At 66.8% G+C, this 17,864-nt stretch overlaps 3 protein-coding genes across 3 annotated transcripts in view; 2 read left to right on the top strand and 1 right to left on the bottom strand.

Annotated features, from left to right (window-relative positions):
• The window catches only part of SLC49A3 (solute carrier family 49 member 3), an 11,455-nt gene extending 1,585 nt beyond the window's left edge, over positions 1-9,870 (top strand). Inside the window, 10 exon segments of the mRNA XM_070399474.1 lie at positions 2,266-2,549; positions 2,666-2,876; positions 3,033-3,126; positions 3,696-3,834; positions 3,963-4,004; positions 4,006-4,080; positions 6,555-6,707; positions 6,922-7,079; positions 7,210-7,319; positions 8,058-9,870. Of these exon segments, the coding sequence (XP_070255575.1) occupies positions 2,266-2,549; positions 2,666-2,876; positions 3,033-3,126; positions 3,696-3,834; positions 3,963-4,004; positions 4,006-4,080; positions 6,555-6,707; positions 6,922-7,079; positions 7,210-7,319; positions 8,058-8,287 (1,496 nt within the window). The 3' untranslated portion in view covers positions 8,288-9,870.
• On the bottom strand, positions 8,610-14,102 carry MYL5 (myosin light chain 5). The gene is made up of 7 exons (XM_070399605.1): positions 13,569-14,102; positions 11,202-11,309; positions 10,967-11,042; positions 10,224-10,328; positions 9,769-9,847; positions 9,240-9,288; positions 8,610-8,976 (listed from the first exon to the last, which is right to left on the bottom strand). The coding sequence occupies exons 1-7, from the start codon at positions 14,100-14,102 to the stop codon at positions 8,875-8,877; spliced, it is 1,053 nt and encodes a 350-aa protein (XP_070255706.1). The 3' UTR covers positions 8,610-8,874.
• Positions 14,103-14,362: 260 nt separating this feature from the next.
• ATP5ME (ATP synthase membrane subunit e) lies at positions 14,363-15,777 on the top strand. The gene is made up of 4 exons (XM_070411392.1): positions 14,363-14,466; positions 14,628-14,682; positions 15,326-15,424; positions 15,708-15,777. Exons 1-4 carry the CDS (start codon positions 14,431-14,433, stop codon positions 15,731-15,733), a joined length of 216 nt encoding a protein of 71 aa, XP_070267493.1. The 5' UTR covers positions 14,363-14,430; the 3' UTR covers positions 15,734-15,777.
• Positions 15,778-17,864: the final 2,087 nt, after the last annotated feature.

A 17,864-nucleotide genomic window follows, 5' to 3' on the forward strand; every position in this document is an offset into this window, starting at 1 on the left:
AGGCCGGGTCCAGTGACCTCATCCCCGGTCCTAGACTTGTTCCCAGGCCAGGCGCTCAGCCCGTCCCTGGGGCCCAGGCCCCAAGCTGCTCCTCCCAGACTCACCCCTGAGCCCCCAGTTGCTCCCCCCAGAGGCCTGCGCCCCTTTCCCGGCTAAGCTCGGCTCGGCTCGGCAGGCAGCTCGGCCAGTGAACTGTTCTCCACCCCCATGTCCCAGAGCAGAGGGTGGGGCCTGGAGCGAGAACGCCCACCCTGGCTCTCCCCGCTCGCCCAATACCCAGAGGACCAGACAGACACCAAGATCAATAACCGCGTGTAATGACACGTGTGCCGGTGGGAACCCACACTCACGGGGCCGGAGAGGGCAGACCAGTGAGGTCCGGAGGGCTGTCGAGCCAAGGATGGGGCCAGACGCCTGGGTGTCCGCGTTGTCACTGCAGAATGGTGATTGTCCGGGAGCAGCGTCCGCCCTGCTCTCCAGCTGGGACGCAAAGCTGATAACGAGGCCCCACTAAGTTCTCTCGAGGAGGCAGTCTGCCTTCAGCTCCAGCAGCCACCTGTCCCAGGGTCGCATCCAGGGGAGGCCTGCTCCGAGCCCACACCTGACCTTCCGTGGCCACCTGCGCACGGGCCGGCTGCCAGACTGCCCACAGGGCTGCCCCGGCCCCCACGCATCTCACCTGCCAGGCGGGCGTGCCTGCGGAGCTGGGGTGCGACTCCTTGGCCTCCCACAGACCCGCAGGCCCGGTCGGGCAGCCTGGGGCCTCCGTGTGATCCTGTAACTCAAAGCCAAAGCCACTGTTGGCAGCGGGACCACCTCTGCTCTGCTGGCCACAGCTCTAGGGGGGAGGGGGATGAGGGTGAGGCCCAGCGTGCTTGGCGGGACAAGTCTGGAGAGAGTGCCATGGGGTCTCCGCTGGCTCAGGCGGGCAGGAGGCAGCCAGGCCCGCCTGGGACTCTCTGAACCTGGGATCCGTCCCCTGGTCTGTCCTTTAAAAGAGGAAGAAAAGGCCCGGCTGGCGTGGCTCAGTGGTTTGAGTGTTGGCCTCTGAACCAGGAGGTCACGGTCAGGGCACAGGCCCGGGGCTGCAGGCTCGATCCCCAGTGTGGGGTGTGCAGGAGGCAGCCGATCGATGATTCTCTCAGATCACTGATGTTTCTATCTCTCTCTCTTCCCGCCTCTCTAAAATCAATAAAAACATATTTTCTATTGATTTCAGAGAGGAAGGGAGAGGGATAGAGAGACAGAAACATCAGTGATGAGAGAGAATCATCGATCGGCCGCCTCCTGCACGCCCCCCACTGGGGATCGAGCCTACAACCCAGGCATGTGCCCTTGGCCGGAATCGAACCCGGGACCCATCAGTCCGCAGGCCGAAGCTCTAGCCACTGAGCCAAACCGGCCAGGGCAATAAAAATACTTTTAAAAAGAGGAAGAAAAGGCAGCTGTTGCAGAACCTCAGTCATGTGAGGGTCTGTGGTCAGAAATCTCAGTCAGGAAGTTGGGTCCCTCTTGTGGCTCTGACCCTGGGGCTGGCTCCTGGGTCCCGCTCTCGGGAGGACTGTGAGCTTGGGTTTGTGACACCCTGGCCCCTCACCCCTCAGGGGCCAGGTGGCTGGTCACCTGCTCCAGGAAGCCCCCCCCCCCCCCCCCCGCCCCCAACCGCCCAACCCCTCCGGCCGCACTCACTGTTTGCTGGAGGGCTGCTGAGTGGAGTCCCAGCCAGAGTGAGTGCCTACAGGGGGAGCATCTCCTGCTTGAGGGTCTCCCTCCCAAACACCCCATCTCCCGTGGGGAGGTGGGGCTGGCCTTGGGCAGGGCCCCCACAGCCAGGTGTTTCTGGGACGCAGCGTGCCTTCAGGCAGAGGTGCCTTCTGGGCTGTCTTCTATCCCAGCCCAGAACCCCACCACCGTCTCTTCCCCTGGGCCGTCCACAGCTCTTCCCACCCTGCCTCCTTCCCCGTCCACCTGGACATCCAGGGTCGCCCCCAACGTGCTCCCCTTCCCAGCCTGTCCCTGCACCGGGGGCCAGGGCCGCTGGCTCCGCCATCCCAGCGCCTCTTCCAGCTTCCGTGGTCCAGCCATGCCCGGCGCCCGCCTGCCACATAGTGTACCTGCCCCTGACAGCACTCCGGCCTTCCCTGGGAGGGTTAGTCCTGCAGGGCCGGTCATCCTCTGCCCGGAGGACAGCCTGCAAGGATAGCGCTTGTCCAGTCCAGGTGCGCTGTCTGACCCTCTACCTGGCAGCCTTCCTCGGGTGACCAGGAAGAGACCCTGGCCGCCACGGGACTGCTGGACACTTACTCAGGCTGGCCGGCCAGCCCAGGAAGGCGGGGGCCGGGGTGCCCGTGGTACCCGCCCCTGGGCTGACGCCAGCCTGTGCCCTGCAGCTGTGGCTCAGCTTCGCGCCCGTGGCAGACACCATCGCCCAACACTTCCTCCTGTCCACCGAGCAGGTCAACTGGCTCTCACTGGTCTACCTGGTGGTGGCCATCCCGTCCGGCCTGGTGGCCATCTGGATTCTGGACTCAGTGGGGCTCCGCTGGGCAGTGAGTTAGACCCATACCAGGGCTGCTGTGGGATGGGGCGGGGCCCCGAAGGCTGGGAGGCCATTGCCCCTCCCAGACCAGAGTCCCCGGGCAGAGCTCCTGACCGCTCCCTGCAGACCATCCTGTGTGCGTGGCTGAACTTCGCCGGGAGCGTGCTCCGGACCCTGCCCTCCATGTTTTGGATCAAGACCCCATTTGCCCTCCTCATGGGTGGCCAGAGCCTCTGTGCCCTGGCCCAGACCCTGGTCATCTTCTCTCCAGCCAAGCTGGCTGCCTTGTGGTTTCCTGAGCACCAGCGGGCCACGGCCAACATGGTCGGCACCATGGGTGAGTTGAGGGGTGAGGCCGACGTCTCCGCTGGCTCAGTGAACGGATCCCGGCCCCTCTGCGCTCCCAGGTCTTGGAGACGGAGGACTCCCCTGGGGGCTGGGGACCAGGCCAGGCCACGGCTGACCTGACGTGTGTCTCTGTCTGTCCATCCAGCAAACCCACTGGGCATCCTCCTGGCCAACGTGTTGTCTCCTGCCCTGGTGAAGAAGGAGGATGACATCCCCATAATGGTGAGGGGGCTCACAGGGTGCACCCACACACGTGTGTATGTGTGTGGTGTGCATGCACATGCATGTGTACTTGTGTGGTGCGTATGTTTGTGTGGTGCACACGTGTGTGTTTGTGTGGTGCACACACATGTACATTTATGCGGTGCACATGCATATTTGTTTGGTGTGTGCACACGTGCGTGTTTGTGTGGGGCACATGTTTGTGTGTGACGTGTGCACATGTGTGTGTTTGTGTTATACACATGCACGTGTTTGCGTGTTTATGTGTGATGTGTGATGTGTGCGTGCATGAGTGGTCGGCTCTCAAGGGCACAAGTGTGTCCACACGTCTTGGAGAGTGTGCACCTGCCCCACCTGGTAGCCACACGGGGCAGTGCACTCGGAGCAACACTGCCAAAGCTGCGGGTGCGGGGGCAGCCGGACGGGCAGGCCCCCCAGCCCGGGCTCACCCATGTCCACGTCGCCCAGGGAGGTGGGTGAGGTGGCGTGGAGCCCGAGCGGCATGCCCAAGGGGCCTGTGCAGCATGTGTCTGCGGGGCCTGCGTGTACCTGCACACACATGTGCTGCGTGCACTCCCCTCCCCAGCTGGGGCGTCTACATCATCCCTGCCGGCCTCGCCTGCCTGCTGGCCACCGCCTGCCTCTGGGAGAGCGTGCCCCCCACCCCGCCCTCCGCGGGGGCTGCCCACTCCAACGCGGAGAAGTTCCTGGACGGGCTGAAGCTGGTTGGTTTTGTGGGCTCTGGGGCTGGGGAGGGGCTGGGGCAGGGAGAGGCCGGCGGGTGGGTTGGGCTGGGCCCGTGGGAGCCCCTGCCTGTCCTGCTGGGCTCCCGACTGAGCGGCCCTGCCCTCAGCTCGTGAGGAACAAGGCCTACGTCGTCCTGGCCGTGTGTTTCGGGGGGCGGCGTCGGCATCTTCTCCAGCTTCTCGGCCCTCCTGGAGCAGGTCCTCTGCGTGAACGGCTACTCCAACGTGAGTGTCCGCCCTGCCTGGGGTGGGGGCCCACGCCAGGACGGGGCTCTGGGAGCCTGTCACCCGGAGGCTGTCTGCCTCTGCGGCTCCCGCGTGTGGCCATGGAGTGACCTCCCCAAGCCCTGGGTTTCCTCATCTGGGCAGGGTGACCTCCTGTTGTGGGCACCGTTGAGATGCTGTGAGTGAGGGGTCAGGTGCCAACACGGTCACCGGCGGTGGGCTGGGGCCGTGGGGCCGTGGAAGGGGGGACTGTGGGGTTGGGGTGGGGCCGTGGGGCCGTGGAAGGGGGGACTGTGGGGTTGGGGTGGGGCCGTGGAAGGGGGGACTGTGGGGGTGGGGCTGGGGCCGTGGAAGGGGGGACTGTGGGGTGGGGGTGGGCCGTGGAAGGGGGGACTGTGGGGTGGGGGTGGGCCGTGGGGCTGTGGAAGGGGGGACTGTGGGGTTGGGGTGGGGCCGTGGAAGGGGGGACTGTGGGGTTGGGGTGGGGCCGTGGAAGGGGGGACTGTGGGGGTGGGCTGGGGCCATGGGGCTGTGGAAGGGGGGACTATGGGGTGGGGGTGGGCCGTGGGGCTGTGGAAGGGGGGACTGTGGGGTGGGGGTGGGCCGTGGAAGGGGGGACTATGGGGTGGGGCTGGGGCCATGGGGCTGTGGAAGGGGGGACTGTGGGGTGGGGGTGGGGCCGTGGAAGGGGGGACTGTGGGGTGGGGGTGGGGCCGTGGAAGGGGGGACTGTGGGGTGGGGGTGGGGCCGTGGAAGGGGGGACTGTGGGGGTGGGGCTGGGGCCGTGGAAGGGGGGACTGTGGGGTGGGGGTGGGCCGTGGAAGGGGGGACTGTGGGGTGGGGGTGGGCCGTGGAAGGGGGGACTGTGGGGTGGGGGTGGGCCGTGGGGCTGTGGAAGGGGGGACTGTGGGGTGGGGGTGGGCCGTGGAAGGGGGGACTGTGGGGTGGGGGTGGGCCGTGGAAGGGGGGACTGTGGGGTGGGGGTGGGCCGTGGAAGGGGGGACTGTGGGGTGGGGGTGGGGCCGTGGAAGGGGGGACTGTGGGGTGGGGGTGGGCCGTGGAAGGGGGGACTGTGGGGTGGGGGTGGGGCCGTGGAAGGGGGGACTGTGGGGTGGGGGTGGGGCCGTGGAAGGGGGGACTGTGGGGTGGGGCTGGGGCCGTGGAAGGGGGGACTGTGGGGTGGGGGTGGGCCGTGGAAGGGGGGACTGTGGGGTGGGGGTGGGCCGTGGAAGGGGGGGACTGTGGGGTGGGGGTGGGCCGTGGGGCTGTGGAAGGGGGGACTGTGGGGTGGGGGTGGGCCGTGGAAGGGGGGACTGTGGGGTGGGGGTGGGCCGTGGAAGGGGGGACTGTGGGGTGGGGGTGGGCCGTGGAAGGGGGGACTGTGGGGTGGGGGTGGGCGTGGAAGGGGGGACTGTGGGGTGGGGGTGGGGCCGTGGAAGGGGGGACTGTGGGGTGGGGGTGGGGCCGTGGAAGGGGGGACTGTGGGGGTGGGGCTGGGGCCGTGGAAGGGGGGACTATGGGGTGGGGGTGGGCCGTGGGGCTGTGGAAGGGGGGACTGTGGGGTGGGGGTGGGCCGTGGGGCTGTGGAAGGGGGGACTGTGGGGTGGGGCTGGGGCTGTGTGGGGGCGTGGAAGGGGGGACTGTGGGGTTGGGCTGGGGCCGTGTGGGGGCGTGGAAGGGGGGACTATGGGGTGGGGCTGGGGCCATGGGGCCGTGGAAGGGGGGACTGTGGGGTTGGGGTGGGGCCGTGTGGGGCCGTGGAAGGGGGGACTGTGGGGTTGGGGTGGGGCCGTGTGGGGGCGTGGAAGGGGGGGACTATGGGGTGGGGGTGGGCCGTGGAAGGGGGGACTGTGGGGTGGGGGTGGGCCGTGGGGCTGTGGAAGGGGGGACTGTGGGGGTGGGCTGGGGCCGTGGGGCCGTGGAAGGGGGGACTGTGGGGTTGGGGTGGGGCCGTGTGGGGCCGTGGAAGGGGGGACTGTGGGGTTGGGGTGGGGCCGTGTGGGGGCGTGGAAGGGGGGACTGTGGGGTTGGGGTGGGGCCGTGTGGGGGCGTGGAAGGGGGGACTGTGGGGTGGGGGTGGGCCGTGGAAGGGGGGACTGTAGGGTGGGGCTGGGCCATGTGGGGGCCGTGGAAGGGTGGACTGGGGGGTGGGGGTGGGCCGTGTGGGGGCTGTGAAAGGGGGGACTGGGGGGTGGGGCTGGGGCCGTGTGGGGGCGTGGAAGGGGGGACTGTGGGGTGGGGCTGGGCCGTGTGGGGGCTGTGAAAGGGGGGACTGTGGGGTGGGGCTGGGCTGTGTGGGGGCTGTGGAAGGGGGGACTGGGGGGTTGGGCTGGGGCCGTGTGGGGGCGTGGAAGGGGGGACTGTGGGGTGGGCTGGGGCCGTGTGGGGGCCTGCACAGCGGTGGTGCCGGGGGCCTCCCCGGGGAGGCGCCTGTCCTGAGGCTGCCTGGTGACGGTGCATGGCCTCTCCTCCAGGAGTTCGCAGGCCTCTGCGGGGCTCTCTTCATCGTGTTTGGGATCCTGGGGGCGCTGGCTCTCGGCCTGTATGTGGACCGGACCAAGCGCTTCACGGAAGCCGTCAAGATCGGCTTCTGTCTGACCTCTTTGGTCTGTGTGGCCTTTGCCCTGGTGAGTGTCCCTGCAGCCGAGACCACCCCGCGGGGAGAATGGGTGCTCCGGGCGTGGGCAGCTGGCAGCCCAACCAGACAAGCATCTAGGCCCTGCCTGCTGGGCACAGCCCCCCCTGCCCCACTCAGCCAGCTGGAGCCCGAGCGGGGCCTGCCAGGCCGGCGTCCAGGGCTGGGGTGTGTTTGACGGCGTCTCCCGCGTGCTTGCTGCCCAGGTGTCCCAGCTGCGGGGACAGACTGTCGCACTGGCCGCCGTCTGCTCCCTGCTCGGGCTCTTCGGCTTCTCGGTAGCGCCTGTCGCCATGGAGCTAGCCGTGGAGTGCTCCTTCCCCGTGGGCGAGGGCGCGGCCGCGGGCCTGGTCTTCGTGGTGGGGTGAGTGTGTGCCTGCTGGGTGCAGGCCAGGGCTGGGGCCACCCTGACTGGGGCGTCTGGCACTGTAGGGGGAGCAGGGTGGGGGCAGGGAGCCGTGTCGGGCGGGGCTGAGGGCCTCCTGGCTGTCCAGGCAGGCCGAGGGCGTGCTCATCATGGTGCTGCTGACCGCCCTAACTGTGCGCCGCTCGGACCCGTCCTTCTCCACCTGCCACAGCGGCCAGGACGCCCTGGACTGGAAGGGTGAGTGTCCCCGCCCACGGGAGCCCCCGACACAGGCGAAGAGGGCAGGGCCTGGGCCTCCACCTGCGCCAGCCCTGGGAACCTCCCTCCATGGGCCCTTTTGCTGTCCATGGTGGGTAGCTGCTGGGCACCCACTGGGCAGGGGCAGGATGGGGTCAGAGGGCAACAGCCGAACCCAGCTCAGCATGGTGGGAGCAGCCCTGAGGCCCTTACAAAGCCCAACCTCTATACCCTGTGTGAGTCGTTCTCACATGCGATCAGGAAGCCCTAGTCAGTGTGGTTCAGTGGATAGAGCATCGGCCTGCGGACCGAAGGGCACAGTCTCCTCCCCGGTCCAGGCCCTGGCCAGGGTGCGTGCAGGAAGCAACCGATCGATGTGTTTCTCTCACATCGATGTTCCTCTCTGTCTTTCCCTCTCTCTTCCATTCTAAAAATCAATGGAAAAATATCCTCAGGTGAGGATTAAAATGAGGTCAGGAAAAGAAAAAGAGATGAGAGAGAGAGGAGAGACAGACACAGAGGCAGACAGACAGAAAGACAGAGTGCAGATGGCACAGAGAGGTGGGGTGTTGTGCCCGGGCCCCTTGACCGTGCCAGCGACAGCATCTGTGACCTACTCTTGGGGCAGGAGGACTGGCATGGGATCTTCCCCTGGTCACTGTGGTCGTGGTCAGTGGGGCCAGCTGGGCTCTGCTGGCTCCATGGCCAGGCCTCAGGCCGGCTGCTGTGTCCCCCCAGTGTCCATGTTGACGATGGCCGGCCTGTGCACCCTCCTGAGCTGCTGCCTGGTACTCCTCTTCCACACCCCCTACCGGCGCCTGCAGGCCGAGGCCCGCTCGAGCCCCTCCCTCCAGGACTTCGGGAGCCCGGCCGCGGACCATGCACCCCTCCAGCAGGCCCTCCCTCCGGCCCCGTTGGTGCACCCCCAGAGCCCCAACAAGGACACTGAAGGGGCGGCTCATTCCTAGGGCCTCCTTGGACATGCAGGGACTGAGAGGCAGCCTGGGGAGTGGAGGAGCCGGGAGAGGCGGCTGGGGCAGCCACCGCTGAGCCGGGGCAGGCCCTACAGGGGCACGAGGACTGCAGTGGGCATGGTGCAGGGGCAGCGTATGGGGACATGGCTCGCGGGGAGCTGGACAGGTTGTGGGTCCTGAGGGCCCCAGAGGTCAGAGACTGGAGCGCACAGGGGTGGGAAGGGCCTTCCTTGAAGGACCCCATCCCAGAGCCTCTCTCAGCCTCCATTACCGAGTGACCAGACACCCAGTCTCATGTTGACTGGGGTGGCCTGGGTGCCGACAGGGGTGGCCTGGGTGCCGATGGGGGTGGTTCGGTGCCAACAGGGGCCTGGGTGCTGACGGGTAGGGGTGGCCTGGGTGCTGACGGGTGGTCCAGGCTGTTCTGGGGGCAGAACAGATAGAGGGTCCCACAGGCCGATGCCCCCCAGGCCCTCCGACCCCAGGTGGACACGTCCCCTCCCCACAGACACTTGCAGGCAGGTTGGTGGGTTCGGGTTTATTGAACTGGCCCCACCCAGTGGGGGTGGGGTGGGCACCCCTCATTCCTCCTTCTCCTCCCCATGGGTGAGCACATAGCTCAGCGCCTTGTAGTCCAGGTTGCCTGCAGCGTCGATCTTTGCAAATTGCAACATCTGGTCGACCTGCGGGCAGGGTGGTGAGTGTCAGGCCCTGCAGGAGGGCAGAGCAAGTGGGTCCCCAGGGGTGCAGCCCGAGGGTGACAGGCCCCCACCTCCAACCTGCTCTGGGCTTGTTTCTGTGCTTGTGGGGATGAGGGGGGCTGGGGCTCAGCCGCTGAGTGTCCCACCCACACCAACCCTCCAGCCTCTCAGGGCCAGGGCCCACCCCCAGCCAAGCCCTGGGGTCCCCGGGCCGTGGGGGAGGAGGGGTGGGGCCCAGGGCCGACCTCCTCCGTAGTCATCTTGTCCGCCTGGGACATGAGCAGCCTCTTGATGCTGAGAAGAAGGAGGGAGGCACCGGGTTAGGCTGCTCTGAAGAGAGTCAGCCCTGGCCGGTGTGGCTCATCGATAGAGCGTCAGCCTACGGACTGAAGGGTCCCGGGTTCAATTCTGGTCACGGGCACATGCTGGGGTTGCGGGCTCGATCCCCGTGCAGGAGGCAGCCCATCAATGATTCCCTCTCATAGTTGATGTTTCTCTCCCTCTCCCTTCCTCTCTGAAATCAATAAAAATATATATTTAAAAAAAAGAAGGGTCAGCCCCGGACAGCTGAACAGTGAGGGGGCTGTGATGGGGGCAGAGAAGGGGCCATGGGAGGAAATGCCAGGCACCTGACCACCTGTTCCCAGTCCTCGGCCCAGCGCTGGGGTGTGGGCTGGACTGGGTCACCCTCGGTTCCTTGGAGGACTCAACCTCAGGGAAGCTGGTGGGGGGTGTGGGGGGCATGGTGCCCCCAGGCCCTGCGGCCACACTCACTAGTCCTTATTGATGCTGCCTTTGCCCTCGGGGTCCAGCATCTTGAAGGCGTTCAGGATGGTCTCCTCGGCGTCCGTACCTGCCACAGAGACTCCGGTCCGGCTCCACCCCAGCCCCCCACTCTGCCCTCGGCCCCACGGCCCGGCTCCCGACAGCCTGGGGCACTGGCAGCTCCTGCCCTGGGGGCTCCTTCCTGGCCCTCACGCCCGCCTAGGCCCAGAGCCTGGGCAGCACTCAGTGAGGGGACGGGGTCACCAGTGGCCGGCAGGAGGCAGGGCTGGGGCTGAGGGTGGAGCTCCCAGCTGGGGCGGGGAGGAGGCGGAGAGGGAAGATGTGGGGGCCACACATGTGGGTCCCAGAGTGCCGGCTCCAAGGCCGTTGCCAGAGATCTGATTTCATGTGCAATGCCTGGATTTCGGAATAAACTGCCGCACCGGCCAACGGCTGAGGCTCACCGGTCAGCTTCTCCCCGAACATGTTGAGGAAGGTGGTGAAGTTGATGGGCCCCGAGGCCTCCTGCAGCATGGCGTCCAGCTCCTCATCCTTGACGTTGGTCTTGCCTGTGCAAACACGAGGTCACGGGTGGGCAGCCCCGTCCTTGCCGGTGCATGCACTGTACCCACTGGTAGGCGCCCACCTCCCTGGTCCTCAGGTGACCCCGGGACAAAGTGGGGAGGGAGGCCAGCAAAGGGGGGACCCCTGGCCCAGGTTGGTGGGTGCAGGTTCTGCATGTTAGAACCCCAAACCCTGAACCCGGGAAGGTGGGCTGCTGAGGAGGGAGGAGGCCCCACGGAGCCAGAAAGGCCTGTGCCCTGCTCACCTGGGCCTGAGGGGACCCAGGGGGAAGGCAGGTGTGTGGGGACCCCTGCAGGTAGACCCGGGGCTGAGGGCAGGACACCTCCGGCTGGGAAAAGTGTCCCCAGATGGGGAGGGTGGGGAGCAGGACCTGCCTCTAGCTCTCACCCTGTCCTGGGCAGTGGTGTCCCTCCCAGGACCTAGTCCCAGCCCCCCTCCCCTCTCGCTGTCCGCCTCCCCGTGCCCTGCGACACCCCTGCCAGGCCTTGCAATCCAGAGGGGAATTTCTCCCCAGCCTGCCCCCCGTCGCAGCCTGTGGATGTCAGACCAGACGGGAAGGCTGAGGGGCGGGGCGGGGGGGGGGCTTGGGGCGGAGCTGGGGCGGAGCTCTGCCGGCACCCACCCAGGGAGGCGTAGGTGTCCTTCAGGTCCTCCTTGTCGATGAAGCCGTCTCGGTTCTGATCCATCAGTGTGAAGGCCTGGAAGGAGGCCGCCCATGAGGCCCGGCGCCCACTCTGACTGCCCTGGGCAAGGCCCCCACGGGGTCTCCTGGCCACCTGCTCAGGACCCTTAGGGGCCCCGGGCAGGAGCGGGGTAGGGGGGGAGCAGGTGGCTCTCCTACACAAGCAGAGCCTCACCTCCTTGAACTCCTGGATCTGCGTCTGCTCAAAGTTGGAGAAGACGTTGGAGGACGCCCTCTGCGCCCGGAGGGCGCCCCCCTCCTTCTTCTTGGTCTTCCTGCTGGCCTGAAGGAGAACATGGGCTGAGGCCCCGGCCAGGCCTTTGGGGGGACTGAATGCAGAGGAGGGGCGGACCGGACCATGGTGGCCCGAGGCTGGGTCCGCAGGCTGGGCAGCTTCAGGTGCTGGTGACATGGGAGCCTGAGAAGGCTCACCTTGAACTTGGCCCTGCTCCGTCTGCAGTCCAGCCAGGAGCCGGCTGGGGGTCCAAGGAGCCAGCGGACTGTGCAGGTGGCCAGCAGTAGATGGGTTTGTTCTGGGTACCCCGCTACGGCGACGGCCAAGACCCCCGTCTTCCAGCCCCAGACTGTTACTGGGCAGCCACAGGGCACAGATCCCCCCACCCCCAGCCGCCAATATCTGTGCACACCCTCACACGGTCACACTCGAGAGGGCTCGAGTGCACCCCGCACCCCTGCCCAGCTGCCTGCCTGTGCACACTCACCATGCCAGGTCCGCGGGTGCGATGGTCTGTGCCCTCCCTGTCGGGCCGTCTGTCTTAAGCTCCTGCCCACTCCCCCAGGACAGCTCGCACTCTGCCTGTCACTCCCTACAAGGACAGGCTCGGGCCCCCCGGGGACCGGACAACTGCCGAGTGAGCTTGACAGTCAGCAGTGACTCGGATGCCCCCATCCAGCCCCACCCAGCAGGGCCCCGAGCCTCCCAGGCCCCTCCCGCCAACCCCTCCCCAGGAGCCGCACTATCCTGTGCACCTCCCGGCGCCTGCCTGTGGGTGGAGGGCCTGGAGGGACTGCAGGAGCCAGAGAAAAGGGTGCTTTTTCCAGATTTGCACGTGAACCCAGTGGCCAGTCACCAAGCATCCCCACAAATAGTTCGTGTGCCCTCACCTCCCTGCCTTAGAGGCAGAGAGGTCGCAGGTCCCTAACCCTGGCGCTGGGGCCGCCACTGCCATCCCCACCTCGGGTTCACAGAGGAGACGGGGCTGGGTGGGCTGGGCCAGCACTTAGCCCGGTCTTCCCACATGCCAGGGCCCGTGGGTGCCCGTTAGCACCCAGTCAGAGGCTGATGTCCTGGTGCCCAGGGGGGGCAGCAGTTGCAGCCCTGGGTGTGCAGGGATGAGGGCATTGTGGGGAGTCTGCAGCCACAGCAGCTGAGTGGGTGTTCCTGGGGCACCCCTCTGAGCCCTGGCCTCCACTGCAGCTGTAGCAGGGCACCCTGAGGAACCGGGGAGGCGTGGCCCACCTGCAGGGGTTGGGGGGGCTCTCAGGGGTGCTGCCCAGAGAACTCCAGAGGATGTGGGAGACGTGGGCCGGGGCTGCACCTCAATCAGGGGCTCCACGGTCCCCAGCTGGGTGGGGTCGGCTGGGCCTGGAGGGACCCCAGGCCCGGCTGCAGGAGTGGGGAGGGCCACACCCGGGGGGAGGCATGTGAATTCTGTGCTCACAGGCCCAGCAGGGGAGGCAGTGGGCCAGCAGAGCCCCCGAGGGTGCTCCTGGGCCGGCCAGGGTGTGAGCACAGCACTAAAGATAGCCTGCAGCCTGGTTCCCGGGAGGGTTTCGGATCCGGCAAGGACAGCTGGCCCTGACAGGTGCAGGGACGCAGCAGCCATCCTGGTGTTTTGAGCCAGGTGGACCCCCACCCCCACCCCCACCCCAGGAAAGGCCCTGGCCAAGGCAGGTGCCCGGGCTCCAGGGGTGTGCCCTGGGGTGCCCGTGTGCCCTCTGGTGTGTGGCCCCACCCGCCCGCTGCCCCACCTTCGCCCACACTTATTTTTGACTCTGGAAGCAGGAGTTGCTGAGGAGCCTGGTTTATTTTAAAGTCAGGGAAGGGTGAGGACGTTGTCACCTGAGGTCACCGCCCAACGGCTCCAGGGCAGGAACGCCTGTGCTTGAGGTGGGCACTGGGCGGGCGCGGCCTGTGGGCACAGGGAGTTTATCCTGTACCCTGTGGGGTCCGCCAGCCTTATACCTCCCTCCCTCGGGACCCTGAGGGTGGAGGCCTGCACCCGGGAGGGGGCCTGTAGGACCTGCCTCCAGCCTCCCCAGCCCGGGAAAGCCCAGCGACTTTCCAGCCCCGACACCAGGGCGAGGACTGCGGAGAAGGCTGGGGAGTGCCGGGCCCTGGAAGGGGTCCCCCCACCCCATCCCAAATGTGCTGATTAGATTTACTCCTGTCCGCGCCTCGTGCCCCGCATTCCCTTCCATTCCCTCCTTTTAGGTGCAGCTCAGGTCTCTTCCAAAGCCTGGGCTTGGCGAGGAGGAAGGCGTGGGCTCCCGTCCCTCCACTGCAGCCGGCGGAGCCGACCTCCTGGGCCCCAAGCCCTGGCTCTCGGGGAGCTTCTCCCAATGGCGGGGCGGGGGGGCCCAGCCAGTTGCCATGGGAACCATGCGCCAGCACCGGCGGGGGTGGGAGGCTGGGCAGCCCCTTGCACACCCGGGTCTGCCTGGCGGCGCTCAGGGGCGCTGCCCACAGAGCTGGGAAACAGGGCGGCTCCGAGGGGCGCAGGGGGCGCAGCGGGAGGGGAAGGGAGCCTGCGGGGGTGACCGTGGCTTCCGCCCAGAGGCCCCTGAGGCCCAGGTGCAGGTGGACCTCGGACTGCAGGTCCCGAGGGCGGGAGCGGGGAGACCCGGGGAGCGGGTCATGCAGGGGGACCCCTCCCGGGAGCCTGGCCCGGGGGTGGTGGGATGGCGGGGAGGCGCCCGCGCAGCGCGGACGCAGGAAGGGCCCTGAGGCCACAGTGCGGGCTCGGCCACCTGCCCGGGGCTGCCAGGTCCCGCTCATCCGGACCGGGGCGTCCTCGGCGCGGGCCGCACCTGCGGAGCCCGACTTAGACTTCATGCTGGACCCAGGCGGCGGCCTCCACGTGCGCTCGCGGGGCCCGAGCGCCGGGCTGCGGGGCGGCTCACGCACCGGGTCCCGCGCAGTCACCGCCCCGCTCACCCCGCCCACCCCGCCATCGCGCACGCGCAGCCCCGCGCGCCCGGGACCTCGTGTGCGCACGGTGACGTCACACGTCAGCCCTGCGGCCGCTGGGGGGCGCCGCGCTCACTGTCGCCGACGGCGCATGCGCTCGCCCCGGGGCACTTTTGCGACTTCGCGGCTTTCCGGGGCCGGTGACGTCTGCGTCCGCCCGCATTGTGTTTCCGGTGCGAGGGTCACGGACAAGATGGTGCCGCCGGTGCAGGTCTCTCCGCTCATCAAGGTGAACTGGGGTTCGCGGCCGCCTCCCGCCGCTCGGCTGTGCGTGGGCCCCGCGGTGCGACCTCGTCCGCCTCCCCCCGCGCCCCCAACCCCGTGGTGCGCCCCGGCCCCCCTCCCCGCACCCCGGTCCTCCCGCCGCCTCTGACCGCCCTCTCCCCGCAGCTCTGCCGCTACTCCGCCCTGTTCCTCGGCGTGACCTACGGAGCCAAGCGCCACAGTGAGTGACGGCGCTGCCCGCCGTTCCCGCCATGGCGCCCCGTGAACCCGGCATCGCGTCCCCCGGGGCCTGGAAACAGCGGGGGTGGGGGGGGGGGTGGAAACCGGGAGGGGAGAGTCTGGGAACCCGGGGGACTTGGAACCCGGGGGCTTGGAATCCTGGGGGTCCTGGAAACCGGCGGCTGGGGGCCTGGAAACCTGGGGGGGCCTGGAAACCTGGGGGGGCCTGGAAACCGAGGGGGTGCCTGGAAACCGGGGGGGTGCCTGGAAACCGGGGGGAGTGCCTGGAAACCTGGGGCTTGGAATCCTGGGGGTCCTGGAACCTGGGGTATCTGGGACGGGGGCTGAAAACGGGGGGCGGTGTCTGAGAAACTGGGGCCTGGAAACCGATGGTGGTTGACAGCTGGGTGGGCGCCAGCTGCGGTCCGAGTCCTGGCGCTGGGCAGTGGGGCCCTGCTGCCCTCTCTGGGCGGGGCTCCCCGTTGAGGGGCGACCTGCAGGCCTTGCCCGACGTGGAGGTAAAGAAGGAACGGCAGGTCCAGGGGGTTCCTAGCGCCCGGAAGGGAGGCTGCGCGGGGTTAGCTGCTTGCAGGGCGTTCCAGGGGGGGAGCTCATGGGCAGTGCCCTCCCCGCTGCCCCGACAGGTTACCTGAAGCCCCGGGCGGAGGAGGAGAGGAGAGTGGCCGCCGAGGAGAAGAAGAGGCAGGATGAGCTGAAGCGGATCGAGAGAGAGCTGGCGGAAGGTAGGGGGTCTGAGTCGGACAGATTTGCCCTCCACCCGGACTTTCTGGGCCGGACCTGAGCTCCTAGCGACCTGCATGGAGGAGAGGGGCCCAGGGGGTGGTCCAGGGGCGTGGCCGCAGGACCTGCGCACAGGGCAGGGACAGGCCACCAGGCGGGAGTGTAAACTCAGCCCCGTCAGGCTCCATGGGAGTGGGATGTGGGGTGTTGAACCCCAAAAGCTGAAGCGCCCCTTTTAAGTTGCTTGGCCAGGCAGTAACACACGTTTTCCTTCCGACCTTGCAGCCCGTGATGACAGCATCCTGAAGTGAGCTCCTCTCCAGCAGGACGCATGAATAAAGCTTTCTGTGTGTGAGCTCTGGCTTCCTGAGTCCTCAGTGTGTGCGGGGGGTGGGGGAGGTTTCAGAAGCAGCACCACCCACCACCGCGCTGCCGGGGAGGCCACACGTCCTGGGACAGGCGCCCTTACTATGCTCTGTGTGGGCCTGAGCACCCGGGTACCTGGAGGGGGGGGGCGGGGGGGGGGGCTGGAAACTGGGGGGCCTGGGATCCCGGGAGCCTCAGGGCTGGATCCACTTTATCTGAGACGCCTGCGGCCGACTGCGGAAATACCAAAGGCACCTGGGGGTTGGGGAGCCCGAAGATTTGGTGGGGAGTTAGGAGAGTCAAGTGGGAGAAATCAAAGGGGTGTGGAAGGGGTGGAATCAAAGCTGGGGGGGGGGGGGGAGGAGGAAACACTAATTGGAAGCGAGTAAAAGGAACCCAAGGCATAAGGAAAGGAGACCAGAAAGGGCGCTGGGAGCATCAGAAAAAGCAGAAGGATAGTGCTATGGTGACCCCCTCCCTCAAGGGCACGGGAGAGCCTGTCGGGCCAGGCAGGTGAAGGCCAAGGCACCTCTTTGGAATTGAGATGGTGCTTTGTGTAAAGTCGTTTAGGTTGCTGGCTCATCCCCCCCCGCCCCCCAAACTTTGCCACCTCAGGTCCCCCACCCTGCCCATCGTAGCTTTAACTCGGCCGTCATGGCCTTGCTAGAGTCCCAGGAGCTTGGCCATTGCTCCCCAGTCCCTGGCATGGCAGGATTCTCCTGTCACCCCGTTGGCTCTGGCTTCAGTCTCAACTGGCTGGGGAGTGATGGCAGGTGCACTCGGGGGCTCCCAGGAAATGCCAGGTCTGCCGTCCTGGGGGCCCAGACACACCTGGACGGTTCGTCAAGGGACAGCCAGTCACAAGCATCACTGCGCTGCTCTGCCTCAGAACTGAAGTCACTGACGGGATACCTGGCGAGTCCTCAGCTCTGGGGGATTGGATGTGGTTTGGGTGAGCTCTTAGGGGCCCTTCTCGCTTTGGCAGTTTATGGTCTGTTGGTGGCACAGTATAGATTAGAAGCCACATTCTTCGATCTGCAGTCGGAGAGCTGCCACTCAGAACACACACGGCCCCTCGAGGCTGCTTGAGGCTGAGTGTGGTCTTGCACAGCCCAGGAAGCACCCAAACCAGCCTGCAAGCTCAGTGTTCAGGCCTCTAAGCCACAGCCCATCCTCTGTCCTTGCTTTCTGCTCTGGCCCAGCCTGGGTTCTCTGAGCTTTAAGAGGTGTATCTCTCTCGAGGGAAAATGAAAGGAAACATTAGGGCTCAAGGAGAAAGGAATATGGGTATAAGGAAGGGAAAGCATTTCACATCAAGAATCAAAACAACTTGAAAATTAAATGGCAGCAGAAGATGCAAAAAAAAAGAAAAAATTATCATCCACCACAGACGTGTATGTGTGGGGAGCACAGGAACTCTGTCACCTGTTCCCTGGGCATCCAGGTGGGAGCACCAAAGGGTGCCGTTTGTAATGGAGGCACAGCTGGACCGTCAGCCCTCTGAGCTGGCCCAGGCCCTGGACACAGGGTGGGGGCTTGTAGTGCAAAGGTGGGGGTGGGGCTGATGCCCTCCTGGGAGACACGGATCTCCAGCTCCTTCATGACACCAGGGAGGGGATGTGGCCTGAGGACAGGATGGGACTGGGGCTCGTACGGAGGGGAGAGCCAGGCTCTGCTCTTTCTTGCCCATCTATACGAATAAAAGGGTAATATGCTAATTAGACTAGGAGACCTTCCGGACAAAGCCATGGTGGTGGGACCGAGGCAGAGGCGGTTAGGGGCAAGCAGGCAGGCAGGAAGGGGCAGTTGTGGGCAAGCAGGCCGGCGGGGGGAGCAGCTGGGGGTGATCAGGCTGTGGGGGGCAGTTGGGGGCGATCAGGGGGGCAGTTGAGGGTGATCAGACCTGCAGGGGGGGCAGTTGGGGGCGAGCAGGCTGTCAGGCACAGTGGTTAGGGGCGATCAGGCAGGTGGTTAGGAGCCAGCGGTCTCAGATTGTGAGAGGGATGTCCAATTGCCGGTTTAGGTGGAATTGGGCCTAAACCGGCAATTGGACATCCCCTGAGGGGTCCCAGATTG

This window comes from Myotis yumanensis, unplaced genomic scaffold (assembly GCF_028538775.1).
Source record: "Myotis yumanensis isolate MYYU_CA2020_CCGP unplaced genomic scaffold, mMyoYum1.0.hap1 SCAF_1, whole genome shotgun sequence".
NCBI classification, from domain to species: domain Eukaryota; kingdom Metazoa; phylum Chordata; class Mammalia; order Chiroptera; family Vespertilionidae; genus Myotis; species Myotis yumanensis.